The following is a 17307-nucleotide window of genomic DNA, read 5'->3' as shown; positions in this document are numbered from 1 at the left end:
GGACCTATCAATGGTAATGACAGTGAAAGCTGAAGGTTCTCATTGCTGAGAGGATTTGCCTCAAATCCTATGACAAGGGATCGCTCTAGTGTAGTCCCAGCAGTGCTGTGGGACTGAGGAATTGCCTGGCTGGTCTGTGGTACCTTCATACTAGTCAAAGTCAGAGGCATCATGTCCCTGGTGCAGCTCCATGCTGGGAGGTTGGGGGAAGACATGAGCTAGACAAGGGGGAGGAGAAAGGGAGCATTCACCACACTGCCTGGCTCTGAGGATGATTAGATAGCACAAAGAATTAAAGGCCTGGGGTTTTTTACTTCAAGTATGCTTGTAAAGGGCGATGCTTTGCGTGTGGAACAAAAATCAGCAAAATGTTTCAATGGCACAAAATGATTGCTTGAATTCGATAGGTGTGTATGAACATCGCCATCCCTGTGAGATCAACTGGACAAAAAATTAAAATAAATTAATTGAAGCAAAGGACATGGCAGAGTGGTAAAGCATGCTCCCAGGTGAAGAATAAGGATTCTTGGAGGTGAACTAAAGAAATGCTTAGGAGGAGGTGATTATTGGAGGGGATTTTTGAACCTTGGACTGAAGCTTAATGGTAACCCCAAAGATGTAGGTACTGCCTTGCTGAGAACAAATGTTATGTCTCCTGTGATATGCAAGACCATGGGTTTACTTTATAATACTGGTCCAAATTGGGCTAGAGGGTGAAACTGAGCAAAATGAGGCACAGTCTGAATAACCTGCAACAATAGTTTTGTGGTGGCCAGGTTTGTATGAATGATGAGTTTACTGAGTCAAGGTGAAACACAGAGGAGGAAGGGACACCATCATCTTCATTACTTCCAGAAGAACCCAGCAAAACCCTTCTGAGTGCAGGATCTGATCCTCTTCACAGTGCTGCTGTGTGTGTTGGGGTGAGCAAAGTGCAGGCAGGGTGATAGGCTACTCCAACATCCCATTTCTATTATTGTGGCTATAGAGGCAGCAAGCCACATGTCAGGAACTCCTGTGTGGTACTTGAATTACATCTCTTATAGTTGGCTGTACTCCTTAAGCTGGTCATGTTTTCTACAGGTGATGGGGAAAGAGGCCCTTCTGCCTCATGGACCACTTGCAGAGCAGCTATGCCCACCGGGCATCACCAGCAGCTCCATCTGGCTGGCTGTGGAGTCCTTTTCTTTGTAAGAAAAGTGGTCAGGATGGAGGGGAAGGGAGGTACTGATCTCCTTTGAACCCTCCAAGTTTCATGACTTAGACGCAGTGGTGTGTCTGGGCACAAGGAGCCTTATGGAGGTTCCTTGTGCTGCCTCCCATCTGCTTGTTCCAGTCCAGTACTGTCACCTTCATGACTCAATGAAGAGGTGACATCCATGCCATGGGCCAAACAGTGGGCATGATTGAGCTCTGAAAGTTAACAGAGACCTCTGCATGTCACAGCTACCAAAATAAGTGATTGCAGAGTGAAAGCAGGGTGGAAACAGCAATGAAAAACGGAAGCTGCAAAGTAGCTGACATGCATCTCCATCTCTCAGAGGAGTTTTACTGCTGTCTCTGCTGTCCCCTTTTGGGGGAGAAGGATATGTGGGTGCGCTGGAGACATGAATTCGCAGCCTTTCTCTTTGCTGGAAACCAGTCCCACCCAATACTCACACAAGCAACAACTGCTGGTTGTCCCACTCTCCGTGCTGGCTAGCAGCTGAGTCTGTCCCAGCAGCAGATGCTGCTGCTCATCAGTGTGGGTCACTGGCTATGCACCGTGTATCTCCCAAAATGCCTGGAAAAAGTCAGGGAGCTGAGAGGCACTGAGTCACAGGAGATCTGTGGGGGTTTCTCCTCCCAGGAGAGCAGTCTCTGAAGGTAGGTTGCTGCTCAGCTGATGCCTTGCTGGGTACCATGCGCTATTTGTAAAGCTGAGTTCTTAATACAAGAAAGGCCAGCACGTCACTGTAATTTAAAAATCCTTTTGCCGTCTAGGGAAATGTCAGCAGGCAGAAACAAGTAATGAGAGGGTTTGACCCAGACACAAAAAAGCTGTTGTTTTCTGCCTGTCCCAGCTGTCAGTGGTGTTGGGTTGCTCAATACTGCTCAGGAAACCAGCTCTGGAATTTCTCTGCCTTCCATGAAGGCTGAAGACACGTGAAGTGAAATGCCTCTGCCTGAATAAACACCTGCCAGACTGTCATGGGAAGATCTGGGATGCTGAAATGCAACAGGGTGAGGACTGGCACCAGGCCCAAACTAGGAGTCAAGGATAATCCTCTGGCAAAGCTGACATCTTGATTTTGATCGCTTGGTTTCCACCTGCAAGTGTAATCAATACCCAGGTGGTGGAGTGACTAAACTTGCCTGCTGTTGCTGCTGCTGGGTTTCAGCTGCACCAAGGAGTGGGGAGGAATAGAGGGGAGGGGATGGGTGTGAGAGAAATTCCTGTCTCAAGAACCACAGAAGCATTTTCATGCCTGGGATGCTTTCCTATTTGCTTTCCCCCAAGGTGGCCCCTCTCACCTTGGAGACAGTGTGGCACCTGAAACCATGGGCCACATGACCATGAGGTTACTTCCAGCTGCAAAGTCAGGAGCAGAAGACATATTTTGCAGGTCAAAATCCCAGTTGGGGCAGTCTGAGGGGCTGGATGTGGAGGAGCTGGCATGTATCAGAAGAGGATATCAGGGTGACATCCTGGCTCAGAGAGCCTGTGGTTTGGCAGAGGAGAGTGGAGGGTGTGCTGTGCCCACACCTGGCCCACTGATGTGTTTTCTGATCCATCCCACTCTTGATGGATGGCTCAAGGAGGATCCTTCTGTGTGCAGGCTTGTTCACAGCTGGTGAAAACTTGCCCAAGGCACCCTTGCCTGCCATCACCAGCCCCACAGAGAAAGGGAAGGGACCTGTCAGGAATGATCCAAGTCAAGGGAGGGGAGGAGTTGCAGTGGGATGGTGCAGATCTGCACCCTGTCCTCCGCTGATGTGAAGAGCTCCAACCTTTCCCGTGCAGTAACTCTGTTTTTCCTATGGCAGCCCTCACATCCCTTGGAACTCAGTAACACAGAAACCAGCAAGCATCTGTGTCCAGTTTCTTCTGTCCCTGGAATTGCTAGATTTAAGGTCCAGGCCATTAATGCAAGTTTATCTCTAGTTATCACAGAGAGTGTCCTCACATACCTGCTGCCTGAGCACACCGCATCTGAAAAAGGCTGGTGCCGGGCAGTCCTGTGCGCTGGACCCCACTCAAAGGTGAGCCCTGGCTGTGGAGAGCTCTGCCAAGTGTGATCACAAGCGTCAAGCTGAGCACTTCAAATGGTCAGTCTCGACAAAGAGCTCATCAGAAGGACCTGACAGGGCTCTGGGCTAACACTCGTGCTATTCAACACCCTTGTCATGATCTGGAGAGGAACGTGAACAGAAGTTAACAGTTTACTTCTGGCCCACAATTATTCCAGAGAGGCAATATAAAGCTGACTGCAAACGGTTGCAGAAAATCTCCTGGCACTGAGTGGCTGGGCACTCCCTGGCAGATGAAATTCAGTGGCAGCAAATGCAAGGGAATTCCACGAGGAGGAAAACATCCTGGCTGTACAGATACACTGAACGGCTCTAAGTCAGCTGCTGCCAGTAGAGAAAGAGATCTTGGATATGTTGCAGACAGCCTGCTGAAAACACTCTCTCAAGGCTCTGTAAAGGTCAAAAAGCCAAACAGAAATGTTAGGAATGAGTACAGAAGAAACAAAGAACGTGATTATGCCTCTGTACTTCATGGTCTGCTGCAAGTTTTAAAGTTGTGAGTGCTTCTGGTTACTGCTTTGAAGACCATAGAGAAACACTAGTAAGAACAGAGAGGACTTCAACAATGATCAGAAGTAGGAGATAGTTTCTGGGCAAGCACAGATTGCTAATCTTGAAAAAGAGATGCCTGAAAGGGAATCACAAATGGTATGGAGAATGTCAACAGAGAACTAACATTCATGCAGTGCCATATCACAAATACTAATGGCACCTGATAAAATGGCTAGGCAACAGGTTTAAAACAAACAAACTATGGACTTTTCCACGTAGGCTTCAAGGAGTAATGGAACTCATTGCCACAGACTGTTGGTGGAAGATAATGCGTGAATGGGTTGGGAACATCTATGCAGCATATTTCCTTTGGTGACTGTTGAATGCAGCAGCACAGATGCTACCTTTGCATCAGAAGTGTCCTAAACAGCAGGCTGATGGAAGGTGAGCAGGTGTACTGGGATGTAGTTTATGTTTCCTCTGTGTCTTATACTTCTTTCCTTAATACCTGGTGACTGCTAGAGAAGAAATATTGGTTCTTTAGTCTGGGCTAGGACAGGTCATCTTACATTTTTAGTAAAACTTTTTTTTTTGCTACAGTCATTTCCCAAATTATTATCTGACAGCTGGTGAGATATTACAGAAGTGGAAAGTGAACCAATGAGCTGGAGAAGACCGCAAGCTTCCAGATGGAGAGCTGACATCTCTTATGGAGATTCCTAATGTTCTTTGCACTGGTGTGCTAGGCCATGCCATAAACCAGAAATAGGGACTTTTGAGTGAAAGTAAGCAAAAATTGTGGTCATATTTTTAACATGAGAAAAGCGTTGTTTTCCCTGTTAGCTTTGCCAGGGCAGTAGATGACATTTAGGGGACAGAAGAGAGACATACTCTTCCCTTGCTGGATGAGCAGTAAATATGCTCTGGCTGTCTGATCCAAACAGTTACACCTGTTCAAGCAGGAAACGCCAAGTTCCATATCAGCAATGAAATCGGATTCTGCGTATTTGCAACTGTGAGTAGAACGTTTGCAGAAATAACTGAGAGTAAAATTTGTCCCCAGGGATGCTGGTCTTTCCAGCTTGCACAGATTCATTGCTTGGGGCTGAATTTCAATTGAGGAGAATAATTTTGCATAAATAAGCTGGAAGGAGGTATAAACTGTCCACAGACAGTCTTTGCAGAGGTAAAGATAACCAGCTACAAGTCTAGGACTGTGGGGTGCTGGTAAGAGAAACATGTTGGTTGTGGCTTAGCACAGTTTCAACCAGCAAGCGAGTGGTCCTGGCCACAGCCTCTCTGGGGGTGTTTCACAGTGTAAGATCCTGTCACAGCTCTGGGAGAGGGAGGGTGTACTTTCTGCAAACGAAACTACATTTTGGTTTATTTGGCCCTTTGCATTTCAAATGCCTTGATTGCTGATGTCTGCGATGTTGTTTAATGACCAGCCTCTACTCAGAGACTACAGTTTTTAAGATGATACGTGTCCTGAACCATTTCAGCTGTGCTTCTGCTTTTTTTTCCTGTTCTGTTCTGCCCAGTTTCTGACTACACCTTCTCTGTCTGCCCACCCTCCTCGGTAGACAATGTTTTTCCATTTAATTTTATGAGACAAACGCAAGGCATTCTCATCCCCTCCCCCAGGCCTGGAGAAAAAAAGCCCACATCTGGAGGCCATTCACAGCTGGAAGATCTCTTCTGACATTCCTTGCTTTGAAATCCAACCCATGTAACCTTCTGTCTAAATACTCTGTGCAGGCATGGCAGAAAGGGGCTTTGTGAGGGGAGTCCATGAAGAAGCCTGTGACTCCTATATCCTTTTGCAAGCGCCAGACTTCAAGATTACAGATTTTCTTCCCCACAAGCCAATTGTTATTTGGGATTAGGGCTTCCTAGTTTTGAAGTCTCCAAATACCCACTTTGAAATCAATTCAAAAAGGGAACTTTATTTTTCTGAGGTGTTAAACATACCCAGCAACAGTTAAATGAACCTGTCTGAAGCATTGTGTAGGTTCCAACATCCACAATTGATTTTGTCCAAACGGTCCAGCTGGTGACCTGCATGCTGCGTTTTGTCTGTAGAGTGCTTCACCCAGGCTCCTAGTGGCTTCCACCACTGAAGAATAAAACTTCAGGTTTCTTGCATCCTCCCTGCCCGCTTAGAGTAAACTGCTGTAATCTGACCCTTGCTTGCCAGGAAGGTGGATAATTTGTAAATCCATTTTAAATACCTTGGAACGGAGACTTACTTGTTATCTCTGCGTTTTCTTAGCCTGTATATACTTTGAATCTATGACTGCATTACAGAGTGCATTACAATGCTAGCAACTGCACTCATCATTGTCGTAAATGCCCCTGTCATGACTAATAGGACAAATATCACTGAGCCGCTGGTCTGGTATTTAAGACTTTGCACAGAGGAAGTAGGTGTGCCTTTTCCCTAAAAAAAATTAAAAAAAAAAAAAGGGGGGTGTCCTGTTTGTTTCCCAATGGGATTCTGGCTGCTTTTATGTTCCAATAAGGGCCAGCGGCTCCCTGCACCCTATAACATGTCCTTTTCCTGGGGGAGCTCACTGGTCTGGCTGTGAAATAGCCTCAGGTGTTTCACACTGTATTGGGTCTCTGGGACCCGAATGGGTCCAACTACCTTAGCTTCTGGCATCACACCAAGGTACTGTTGCAATCATATCATATGCCTGCTCGCCTGGAAACATCCACCTCGATGTTCTTTCTCGTATTGCAAATCTGAGCAGATTAGAGAGGCTATATTTTTCTACGTTAGTAAATTTGGGAACCATTCATGGTTGGTTGTTGAATTTTTACTCTTAAAGTAAGTGAGCCTTATTCTGAGAAGAATAGATGTATGTGTATGTACATGCACTCAAGAGGTGGATAAAAGAGCTGTATCAATTTGCTAATTCTCAGCCCCTAAGAGATTAAAGGCATCCATTCACCTTTTTAAAGGTTAACTATTGCAGGATGTGATTTATGCTGTCCAGTTACACTTCAAACTACTACAGGCACTGTTCAGCTCTTGCATCTTAGCTGAGAGTAATAAACTCCTGAACAAGTGACTTAAACCATGACACATTTTACAGGGACTTGTCTGACTCAATTTAGCTTTCCAAGCTGCCCCATGTAATATAACATAATATAGTGGTCTGCACGTATCTGGGCCATATTCAGCCTACCTGCTACCTCAGTTTGACTCACATGTTGTGACTATTTCGCTGTGAAAACTGCTGAGGGAGCAAGGGGTTAATAACTCTGGGGAATAAGTGAGATTTTTTTCTTTTATCAAGCTAGAATTGCTCTTTGTGTGATAAAATCACTAGAACATCTGGAATAAAGGTGTATTTTGGGGAATATGGCTATTTGCGCCTAGAGCTAAAGTGTCCCTAAAGCTTCATATGCCCAAAGGAATACCTTTGTAGTGCTGGGATTAAATTTGCACTGGTATGAAAGACAACGCTCAATACTCTTACCGACACCTTATTGTAACAGTTTGAGGAAACAAACCAAACCATATTATTACTGTTATTATTACTCTATGGCAATGCTGAGAGCTAGGGCCCCAACGTGCTAGGTGGTGGTCAGAAATATAATGAGCCACCACTGTCCTTAGAGGTAAATGTGATGCTGAAATGCAATTGTGATCAGTAGTGTGGCCATCACAGAGATCTGGGTCCCTGTCTTGGAGTGCAAGGGTTGGCCTGGAAGCAAGCCATTTTCTTTTCGTGTGCTCTTCAGTTTGGATACTTTGGGGAATATTTCTAGACATGTGATGCTGACCTTCCCACCTTGGTTATTCTGTTGCTGGTGACCACATGGATGTCATCAGGAGCACTGAGACCTGCTGCTGGAGGCAACCAGTCCTGCCACACTGGGATTGCAGGCTCTTTGCCTGCTGTGGGCAGCTGGAGATGGTCACAGCTGCTGCTCCCACAGACTGCTCTGCAATTGTGGTTTCTTACCACTTCTGAAAATCTGGCACTTGCTCCCAGCATTGCAAGCGGTGTGCTTCCTTTTGACAAGGGGACTGAACCAGGGCAGGGCAGGACTGGGACAGGCAGTTCTGAAAAGCTAGGCTTGCACACACAGTGATGAAACTGTCTTGGAAGGATGGAGGCAAGTGGAATATGGTACTTAAGGGAGAAGATCCAAAAGAAAATAGCTGGAGTAATGGAAAGAGTTTGAGTGAAAGGAAATTTTCAGTTGAATATCAGGAAATCTTTGCTAGCAACTGACTTTTGTTGGTGTGTGGAATAGCTTCCCAAGGGAAACTCAGTAATGGAAGCCTAGCCTATCAGTTCTGGTCTCCAAAACTGGACTGAACACAGGAGAACACACTGCAGGTCAGGAAATGAACTTGCTTTGGCTGGGACGAAGACTATGGGTGTGACCCTGCACCATAAAAAACCAATGCAAGTGTTGCCAATGACCTCAGGGAACACAGGCTCCTTCTGAACAGTAATCCAGTGCTGATTTTCCATCTCTCTTCTACACCCAAAGGCATTTCTTGTCCGTGCAGTGGTGGTGGCAGAGTCACAAGGATGTCCAAAACCATGCCTTTCCATTCAATTCTGCTGCTTTTTCCCTTCAGGCAGCTGTTAAGTGGAAGAGTCTGAGATGCACAGAGCATTGGGAGGAGAGAGCCAGATCTTCTTCTCACTAACAGGGACTGGAGGGAGCACATTCATTCTATGCATAAGGCCTGTAAAGCTGTATTTATTTGATTAATTGAAACTCACCCTGCCCTCTGATCTGGCAGAGGCAGGAAAAGGAGAAGGAATAGATGCCTTTCTGCCAGGCTTAGTCTTACTTCACTTATGCCCTCTTCTCCTCTGGGACTTTGATGCCCAGTAGACCTTACAGCAGAGGCAGGTGACACTTTTTTGCTCTCTCGTGCTGATGAATAGTCCCAGTGGACGTCTCTGTCTCTTGCCAGATGTATCTCCTAGGAGCCGTTCTCCTGGCGCTCTTTACAGTCCTCCCCGGTGTTCCCCGGTTATGCTAAGGTGTGTTAGTGCTGGGGTGCGCAGGGCAGTGTGAGAAGGGTGGAGGCAAATAACTGTGGTTTTAAAAGTAAATAATTCAAGCAACAATAACCTCTCCACCCAGGTAATCACGGTGAACAAACATTCTGCATGTCAAAGGTGTTTCTGTAGATAAGGGTTAGCACAATAAGTCTTGCTTTCCCAGCTTTATCTAGTGCTCAGCACTTAATGCCACCTAGCTCTCTGCTGAAGGCAAAGTCTTGTCCCTCTAAGCAGCAGTGCCCCGGTAGAAGCTACTAGTGATTTTTCAAGGGGAAGTCTTTGTGCTGACAGTAAGCTCCCAGTGTGGCAGGTATGGTGTTTTTCAGGGGGGATGGATTTAACTCCTAAAACTTTGCCCTTGACTCAGTGTGTGCAATATTTGCAGTATTTGAGGTGTTGGAGTGAGTCCAGAGGAGGGCCACGAAGATGATCAAAGGGCTGGAGCACCTCTCCTATGAAGACAGGCTGAGACAGTTGGGGTTGTTCAGCCTGGAGAAGAGAAGGCTCAGAGGACGCCTTATAGCAGCCTTCCAGTACCTGAAGGGGCCTACAGGGAAGACGGTGGGGAACTGTTTATCAGGGAGTGTAGTGATAGGACAAAGAGTAATGGCTTTAAAGTGAAAGAGGGGAGATTTAAATTAGATATAAGGAAGAGAATTTTTACAATGAAGGTGGTGAGGCACTGGAACAGGTTGCCCAGAGAAGCTGTGGATGTCCCCTCCCTGGAGTGTTCAAGGCCAGGCTGGATGGGTCTTTGGGCAACCTGGTCTAGTGGAGGGTGTCCTTGCCCATGACAGGGGGGGTGGAACTAGATGATCTTTGAGGTGCCTTCCAACCCAAACCATTCTATGATTCTATGATTTGTGTGGAGGAGGAGAGAAAAGGGACAGATAGGGAGAAAAACTCATTCTGATGGCTGGGAAATTCAGCTTCATAGTTGCAAACTGCAGTTGTGCTTGCAAAGCAGGCTGAGGCTTTTATTTTCCCTTTTTTCTTTTTTAATACCGCTTGCTGGAGAAAATCTCTTGTTTCCTCAGCTACCCAGCCAAGGGGAGCTCTACAAAAGAAATCCTGGAGATTGCTGCTGAAGATTTGGCCTTATGACCTTCCTGCTATATATTGACAGGCCATTAACATGTTGTGATGGTTGCCTAGCAAGGTGGTGACAATTGTTCTGAGGCACAGTGACAGCTGTGCCACAACAGAGGGCTGGTGAGGCTGAAACTCTGCAGTATTTGTTTTGCAACAGTGCAGCGCTTGCATCAGTGGATCCGCAAGTCACGAGTGTGGGCGTAGTGGCAGGTTGACACTGTCTACGTGCTCACCTAACTTCTGTCACTGAATGCCCCGCAGTGGCTCCCTGGTTTGGTGTTACCAACATCCCTGTGAACAGAAATGACCGAGCCTTGCTGTGCTCATAGAGACGAGGGGTAGAGTGGCTGAATGGCAGTTCTGTAGACCTGTACAGCCGAGCTTGGAACTGTGTTCAAGAGCAATGCCTTACATATAAACCCCTTCCTTTCATGTGTAGTACAGTTATTTTTGCTTTATGACGTAAGGATCAAGACCGTGGCATCTAAGAGTCCATGGGCCGTGATACAGAAACCTTCTCGTGGATGGCAGGGTTAGAGGCAGAGATAACCAACACCACCTCTGTTGCATAGCTTGAGAGCTTATCAATGGTTAGACTTCAGAAAGTACCTGCCGGAGGAAAACCTGCTATGAGCAAGTGCTTCCAGTGGTGTTCCTACAGAGGTAAACTTTTAGCCTGGTGGTACTGAACTCATTTATCAGGAAAATTTAATTGGTGGCGTATTTACATGTCACACAAATAATAGTGGGGAGGGCAACAACAGCAAGGTCAGCTCAAATTGCACAGGCAGAGATGGACCTCTTGAGTGCATTTCAACAATGAAAGGCCACGGCTACCTTCTGGTAGCAAAGTGTGTACGTGGGATGTGCCAAGGAGATTGGAGACAGTATGCTGGAACACAGGGCCACTATAGAGGATATTGGCATCATGGTAAATAATCTTCAGGATAAAAACCTCAACAGTTTAGGAAAGATATCACTCCTAAATGTATGAGGGGAATAGCAAGTGAGACATTTTCATTTTTTCAGTCCCAGTAACCTGTGTCCAAGCTGAGCAGCAGCAGTGTAACTTGGCACGCTTTAAACTCTTGGTTGCCTGAGAGCTTATGTCAGGGACCAAATTAGTGTCCCATTGACCTACACCTGTAGGATTCCTGACCTTGGAAATGGAAGTACACAGATGAGGACAGGAGGACTTGTGCCTTGTGCTGTGCTTATAAGGGGAAGGGAAGCTGCAAAGGACTTGGAGGATAGGCATGGCTGGTGAGATCATACTGGACTACTGTCTTCTGTTTTCCTGTTTGTATTTTTCAAAGGATGCTGAAAATTGGAAAGGATTCAAAATGTAGTTTATATAAGACAAAGTTAAGAATTAACTTAATCACAGTCTACAAATACTTCACCTGGGAGAAAGATTTCTAATAGTAAACAATGCTGGCAGAAAAGGTCTCGTCGAAATCTAGGTTACACCTACACTAGTAAATAAAGTGATCCACGGCCAGTTCTCTGAACCTGAGGGCAAGTGGCACAGCATCCCTCTGAATAAAATTTCTTCTCCCCCAAAGAAAGTCGCCTTGCCCAAATAACCTGTTGGGAACAATGCCCGGACCTGTGGTGTCAGACTGAGCCTTGCTGTTGTTAGGAGAGTACTAGCTGCCACAAGCCAGAACTTGCCGCGAAGCATGCTAACAGCTCAGCAATGCAGAAAATTGCATGTTGGGGCTTGAGTGCATGGCCTGGACTGCTTAGCTTACTAATACAGTGGCTGGCAGTTGAAGGCCATCAAGAAATAGGGTGTGCACTCCGAACTGTGAAGCTGGTTAGGCAGTAGGACAGTTTAGGGATGGTTAGTTGCTTGTCATTTGAAGTCTTTCAGTCCAGCTTGGATGTCATCCTAAAAAGACGAGATGTAAAAGAAACCATGGCCTTAGTGTGGGCAGGAGAGAGACCAAAGGTGAATGCTGTGCACAGGGTCAGAGCAGGTATCTGCAGTGTTCAGCAGATGCACCTGTATCCCTGAAGGGTGTGATCACTACAGGGAAAGCCTCTGTGAGAACCTCCTAATGATCGGAAAGAGACTCATTCTCCCTCATCACTGCTAGGAGCCCTAAGCTCTGTGGAAAGCACTCGATTAAATCTCTCTGCCTCCGGGACAGGAGATGGAAGCGGCACTCCCTGCACTCCCTGCTGCTCTCTTCTGTGGGAAGTCCCAGCGCCTACACGTAACCTAGTAGCTGAGAGGGGCTGTGGGGGCTCAGAAAAAGAGAGAGAAGCTTTTTGGGGGTAGACATAGGCATTCCAAGCCGTGGCCGTTTTCCAAGCAGTGATTGAATAAGCTGGCTGAGATCCTGCAGGCGTCAAGTCACTTTCCCTGGATGTACATTTTGGTTATGTGTTACTGAGCCGGGTGTCTGAGGGCGCCAGTGAAAGCCTGGGAGTGAGGAGGTGGAGAAGGAATAGTACAGGAATCTTCCCATTAGGAAATACAGTAAAGAAGGCCAGACTGGAGGTATGGCTCCTCTGACATCCCTGCCTCTGCTCGCCAGGATGCATCCCCAAGACAGCAATTGGTGCTGTCTGGGACACATTGTACCTTACCAGATTTGATCGGCGACCCACAGATTTTTTTCTTTAGTAACGACAAAAACACTTCAGTAGCTCTTCTGTCCTAGAGGATCTCAAAGCCTCTTGAGGATCACATTTGAGCTTTTAAAAGAACAGTCTCCAGATCTTCAGTGAAGAGGTTAAGCCAGCTGTAAAAATGGCTATGAAGGATTGTGGGAAAGTTCAATCGCTTTGATTTTAATATTGATTGTAATAATTATTAAATGCATTTTAATCTATGAAGAGAGTGGAACAGCAGATCTGCTCCGGCAAAGCTGTGAGGCACACATTTAAGGTCTGTAACAGACTGTGGGTGGAAAGAAACACCAGTAAATTCCAGAATGGTTTTGTTGAGAATCTTAGCAATATTGCACTTCAAACATCACCATCATCCCAAACCTGGAGCATGAGGATTGCAGAGGGAGGTGTTATCCTGGACTGCTGTGTTAGCCCAAACCAGGAGGTGTTCCAAGGCTGGAATAGTAAAACGTGGTACAGTGGGACAGACAGACTTTCCTAGGGCTGATTGAGGATTGCTCAATACAGGTTGGACTTCAGGTGCCCATTAACAGAGCCCTAGGGCATCCTTAGGATTGCAACACAGGCAGACTTAGCAGGAGTGGTAAAAGGCTGTAGCACAGGCCAGTGACCTGCTTTGAGTCTCATGAAAGGGGAGCGGCTGACCTGTGACTGCATCCAGTCATGAACTGAAATGCTAGGGATTTTGAAAGTCAGGATTGTGGTGCATTGGTAAAGCCACGTGTGAGGCATAAGGACTGATGGGAGTAATTAAGGATGTTTGTTGTGTCCAGCATTGGATTAATGAAGGAGTGAAAAACCAGCTCTGCAATCTCTGTTTTAATCCAACCCTCTGAAAGCTGATTTCAAACTAAAGCAAAACAGAAAACTCTTGCTTTAAAAGGAAGGAGGATGGGAGGGGAGCCCCTAATCAAATGTTCTGCTAACTCAAAAATCCTTTGGTGAAAACTAGCAGGAGAGTCACACAGAGAGCTAGAGCTGAGCCTTCCCACTTCTTGCCCAGTGCTGAAGACTTGACCACGAGTGACCATGGCATGCTTAAGTAGGGCCATAGCTCTCTCAAAGCCACCCTCTTTATCATCGACCTAACCCCTAATCCTCACCCACTGTGTCCTCAGCACAGCTCACCTGCACGTGCATCAGCCTGGTGGGAGCAGCCCCTTGGAGCTGTGTTCCCTCCTGTTCTCTCCAGCCAGTCTGTCTAGTTTCACAGCCTCTGCAAGGCTGCAGACTTCTTTCTTTTTTGTATCATCCAGGAAACACACCCACCTCTCTCTCTCCAGCCCTATCTTCTGTCTCACTCGGAGATTCTTTAACTTGTGTGAAGGAATTTCAACAATGTAAACTATAGACAATTAAAAAAAAAAAAACCCACACACATCAAAACAACCAAAAAAACCCCCCCAAACCCATAGAAATTAGAGATGGGAAAATCTTGCTAGATCATCCAGTCCATCTGCTCACATTCTAGCCCAGCTCAGTTCCTGCAAGATTCTCTCTTACAGTACATTTTCCAGTGCATTATCCAGTCTGGTTGTGTATGATTTAAGCGATGGGCATCCTTTACTTCCCATAAGAGACTGTTCCATAGTCGACAGACGACTACTTTTCACTGTTTGGAAGAGGTTTCTGAAATTTTCTTTCCATTCTGCCTGACCTAATTTCTCTAAGCTCTGCCCGTGATAACACACTTGCCAAATGTTCTCTTTCCTTCATGCTCACCCTGTTCAGGTGATGGCAAATGATTCTTATTCAGTCAAGCAGTTTAGCCATGACACTTAATATTTAGTTGTAAAGCTCAGCAATTTTATTCCTTGGCTACCTGGGAAAGACTGATGTTGACATTAGCATGTTAATGGGTGTGCAGAACATAGAAGACATTGCTAGTAGCGTTGCCTCTTTATTGTAATAGTCACTTGACACATCCCATCACAAGGTTTGGCTTCGGTTGCTTTTGACTTTGCCAGACTTGGACCCAACATCTTCTAGTTCACGTCTGCTTCAGCTGTTTTATCGGGTTCTTTTTGGTTTTGTTTTTAATTTCAGTCAAAACCACGTAGCTGTTTCTGAGAACAAGGCTGGCAGGGGAATATTCTGTTTTATCCACATTTAAAAAAAAAAAATCTTGTTGACTTTTTCTTTTAAAAAAATCACCCTCTGAGCACTGTCTTGCTTTGAAATAAATCACAATTTTTCTGTCAGGAACACAGCTTTTGCCATCTATGACAAAACTTCCCCCAAATCTGGCTAAATAATGAGCCCTTGAGTAATTGCGGCTTGAGCCTGCTCAGGGAAAAAAATAATGGGGGTCAGGAAGGACAGTTGTTTATTTTATTTTTTTTTAAACTCTGGGCCTGATGGAAATAATAGCACATGATTTCGTGATTAAGGCCCAGGTTACAATGCACTTGCACAAAGGGCTCTGGCTGTGGCTCCAGGGTCACCAGTTCTGGCCTCCCCTGGCCCAGGATGATGTCACTGCTCCTGGACCCCACCTGCCTGCAGCTGGGACCACCCTGGGGAAGCAATACCCCCGCTCCTCGCATGGGACCAGGGTTGCCCAGGCAAGCAGAAGCCTGGCTGTGAGGAAATAGGGAGGTACAGACAGAGGAGAAGGAGGGAGGAAGAAAACCAACAAAAAAAAAAAAAGAAAAAAAAAAGAAGGGAAAAAACCGGGAAAAAAAAACAGAAAAAAACCCCAAACACCAAACAGCAGAGGAGAGGGAAACGCCCAAGTTCTCTGCTGGCCGTCTCCAAAATATTTCTTGCTTCCGTTTCCACCGACCAGGGCCCTCCCTTCCCCCAGGACATGTGGGGAGGCCCGGGCACCCCGCAGCTCCCCAGCCATGGCACACATGTGCTGCATCTGCCCAACGCCCGCGGCGGCAACGCCGCCTGCTCCCCGCACCGCCGCTCCCTCCAGGCCGCCAAGGCACAGGGCTGGGGGCCCAAACTTGTGTCACCGCTGGCCTGTCCCCTCCCCAGTAGACAGGCAGCCCCGCCGTGCTGCCCACCGCAGCGTGCAAAGGCACGGGAGGCGTGAGCACTGGGGTTGGTGCTCGACAGCAGGACCGTCTGTGAAGCCACAGCTCCAAAATGCTGTGAAGGAATGGAAAGGGATCTGAAATCCTCATTAAATCTGGGAAAAAAGGAGATGCCCTCAATCCTGGATACTTACCAGGACATCCAGAAAGATAAAAGGTGCAATTATAATATCTAGCACCGTTGCTTTCAAAGCACCCACTGTAACATAACCCTTCTGCTCAGTGTTGTAAAGAGAGCTGGTTTTATTTTTCCCTTTAGACCAGCATATTAGACCTTGGCTCCTCTGACCTGTGCTCGCTACCATCTCTGCTTCGTCAGGCAAGCCAGCCTGAGAAACTCGCTTGTGCCTTCTGGCCACCCTGGTTGCTGTACCTCTTGCCACGCGGCCTCTTTATTCATGAATCCTTCCCCTTCCAGTTTTCTCTCCCCCCCTTTTTTTTTCTTGCCAAAGCAAGTTTTTAATAGCTAAAGAACGAAAACACCTCCCACGCCTCACCTCAAAAAAGCTAACTCTCTGTCTTACTCACTCTTTTTTGATTTCCAAACCTCTCCTGCTAGCTTAGAGTCTTCCTTTGAAGCACTGGTTCCTCAAATACTAGCGCGTGAGTATAACTTTAGTAAACTGTGTGGTTCCAGTGGCCTCAAGGGGACAGTCCACGTGAGTAAATGCTTCAGATGTGGGATGGAGACCATGGCATTTAGCAGAGATGGAAAAGTTTTCTGTTGGATATTGTGATTTGGTTGGAATCAAGATATTAGAAGGGAATATACTGACTTCAATCCAGGATGGAGTAGTGTTGCAGAAAATTTTAACGGCAGGCTTGAAGGTTTTCAGGGTGCCTAGGTCATATTGATGCAGGTGGATTGACTAGATAATCTTTGGAAGCTTCCTCTAGCTCTGCTTATTCTGATTCATTGTAGTGAAATGGAGGAAAAGATAAATTGAAGCAAAGAACAATTGCTCTGACTTACTCATTTCCAGACATGAAACCAAAGTGCACTGTGGTTCAACTGTACTGTTTCAATTTTTTTTTTTTTGCTTTAATACTGATATTAAACATTTCTTTGACTCCAAGATCACCTGCATACGTGATGTACTCTTTGCACAGATAATTTTAGATCCTCAAGTTTTGTCATTATCAAAACAGAGTGTCTCCTTCCCACCGGCTTTGTGCTGATTCCAACATCAACAAGGATCAGCTGTGCTGTAGATTTGGATCTGTGGGAATGACTATGAAGACCCAACTTTATAGCGTAGGGAAACAAGTATTATTTTTGAACTATCAGTCCAGCCATGGCAATGTGGAGTTCAGCACAGCTTACTCTACTCCGTTTCTGGACTGAGGTTTGTGCCTTGCATTGTGCTCCATATTGCTGGAGCGAAATTGCTAGCAACACCCAATTAAAACAAGCACTGAATGTTTACTCCCCATCACTGCCACTGCTTTGACTGCAGTGTAAACGTACTACCACTAATGACTTGGCTGATGGGAGGGGAAAATTACGTGTCAGAGCCAAGTACAGAACCAGGAATTTGGGCTGTCAGCCAGCTTGTTAGATCACACTGTGTGCCTCTAATGAAATGCATTGATTTGTGACTCTTACAATAACATTTTTAGGAAATCATTTCACTGGCTATTTATTTGTGTGTTGGAGCAGCCTGATGAATTTGGAAAACTAAAGCAGACACTCTGCTTACAAATCA

At 46.2% G+C, this 17307-nt stretch overlaps 1 protein-coding gene across 7 annotated transcripts in view; it reads left to right on the top strand.

The window, feature by feature from the left end:
• Positions 1 to 17307, top strand: part of GSG1 (germ cell associated 1) — a 99575-nt gene that overhangs the window by 67533 nt on the left and 14735 nt on the right. For 2 of the 7 annotated variants that reach the window (XM_054822407.1, XM_054822400.1), the window contains exon 1: positions 4007 to 4227. The exons of 1 other annotated variant lie outside the window; for it this stretch is intronic. In XM_054822407.1, the coding sequence (XP_054678382.1) occupies positions 4167 to 4227 (61 nt within the window). In that variant the 5' untranslated portion in view covers positions 4007 to 4166. Of the gene's footprint in view, positions 1 to 4006; positions 4228 to 9101; positions 9133 to 17307 lie in introns of those variants that run through there. 4 more of the 7 variants (XM_054822378.1, XM_054822394.1, XM_054822387.1 and 1 more) reach the window with 4 other exon arrangements.

The sequence above is a fragment of the Grus americana genome, chromosome 1, assembly GCF_028858705.1.
Source record: "Grus americana isolate bGruAme1 chromosome 1, bGruAme1.mat, whole genome shotgun sequence".
NCBI classification, from domain to species: Eukaryota; Metazoa; Chordata; class Aves; order Gruiformes; family Gruidae; genus Grus; species Grus americana.
The sequence above is the reverse complement of the archived record's forward strand: the minus strand, read 5'-3'. Positions and strand labels throughout refer to the sequence as shown.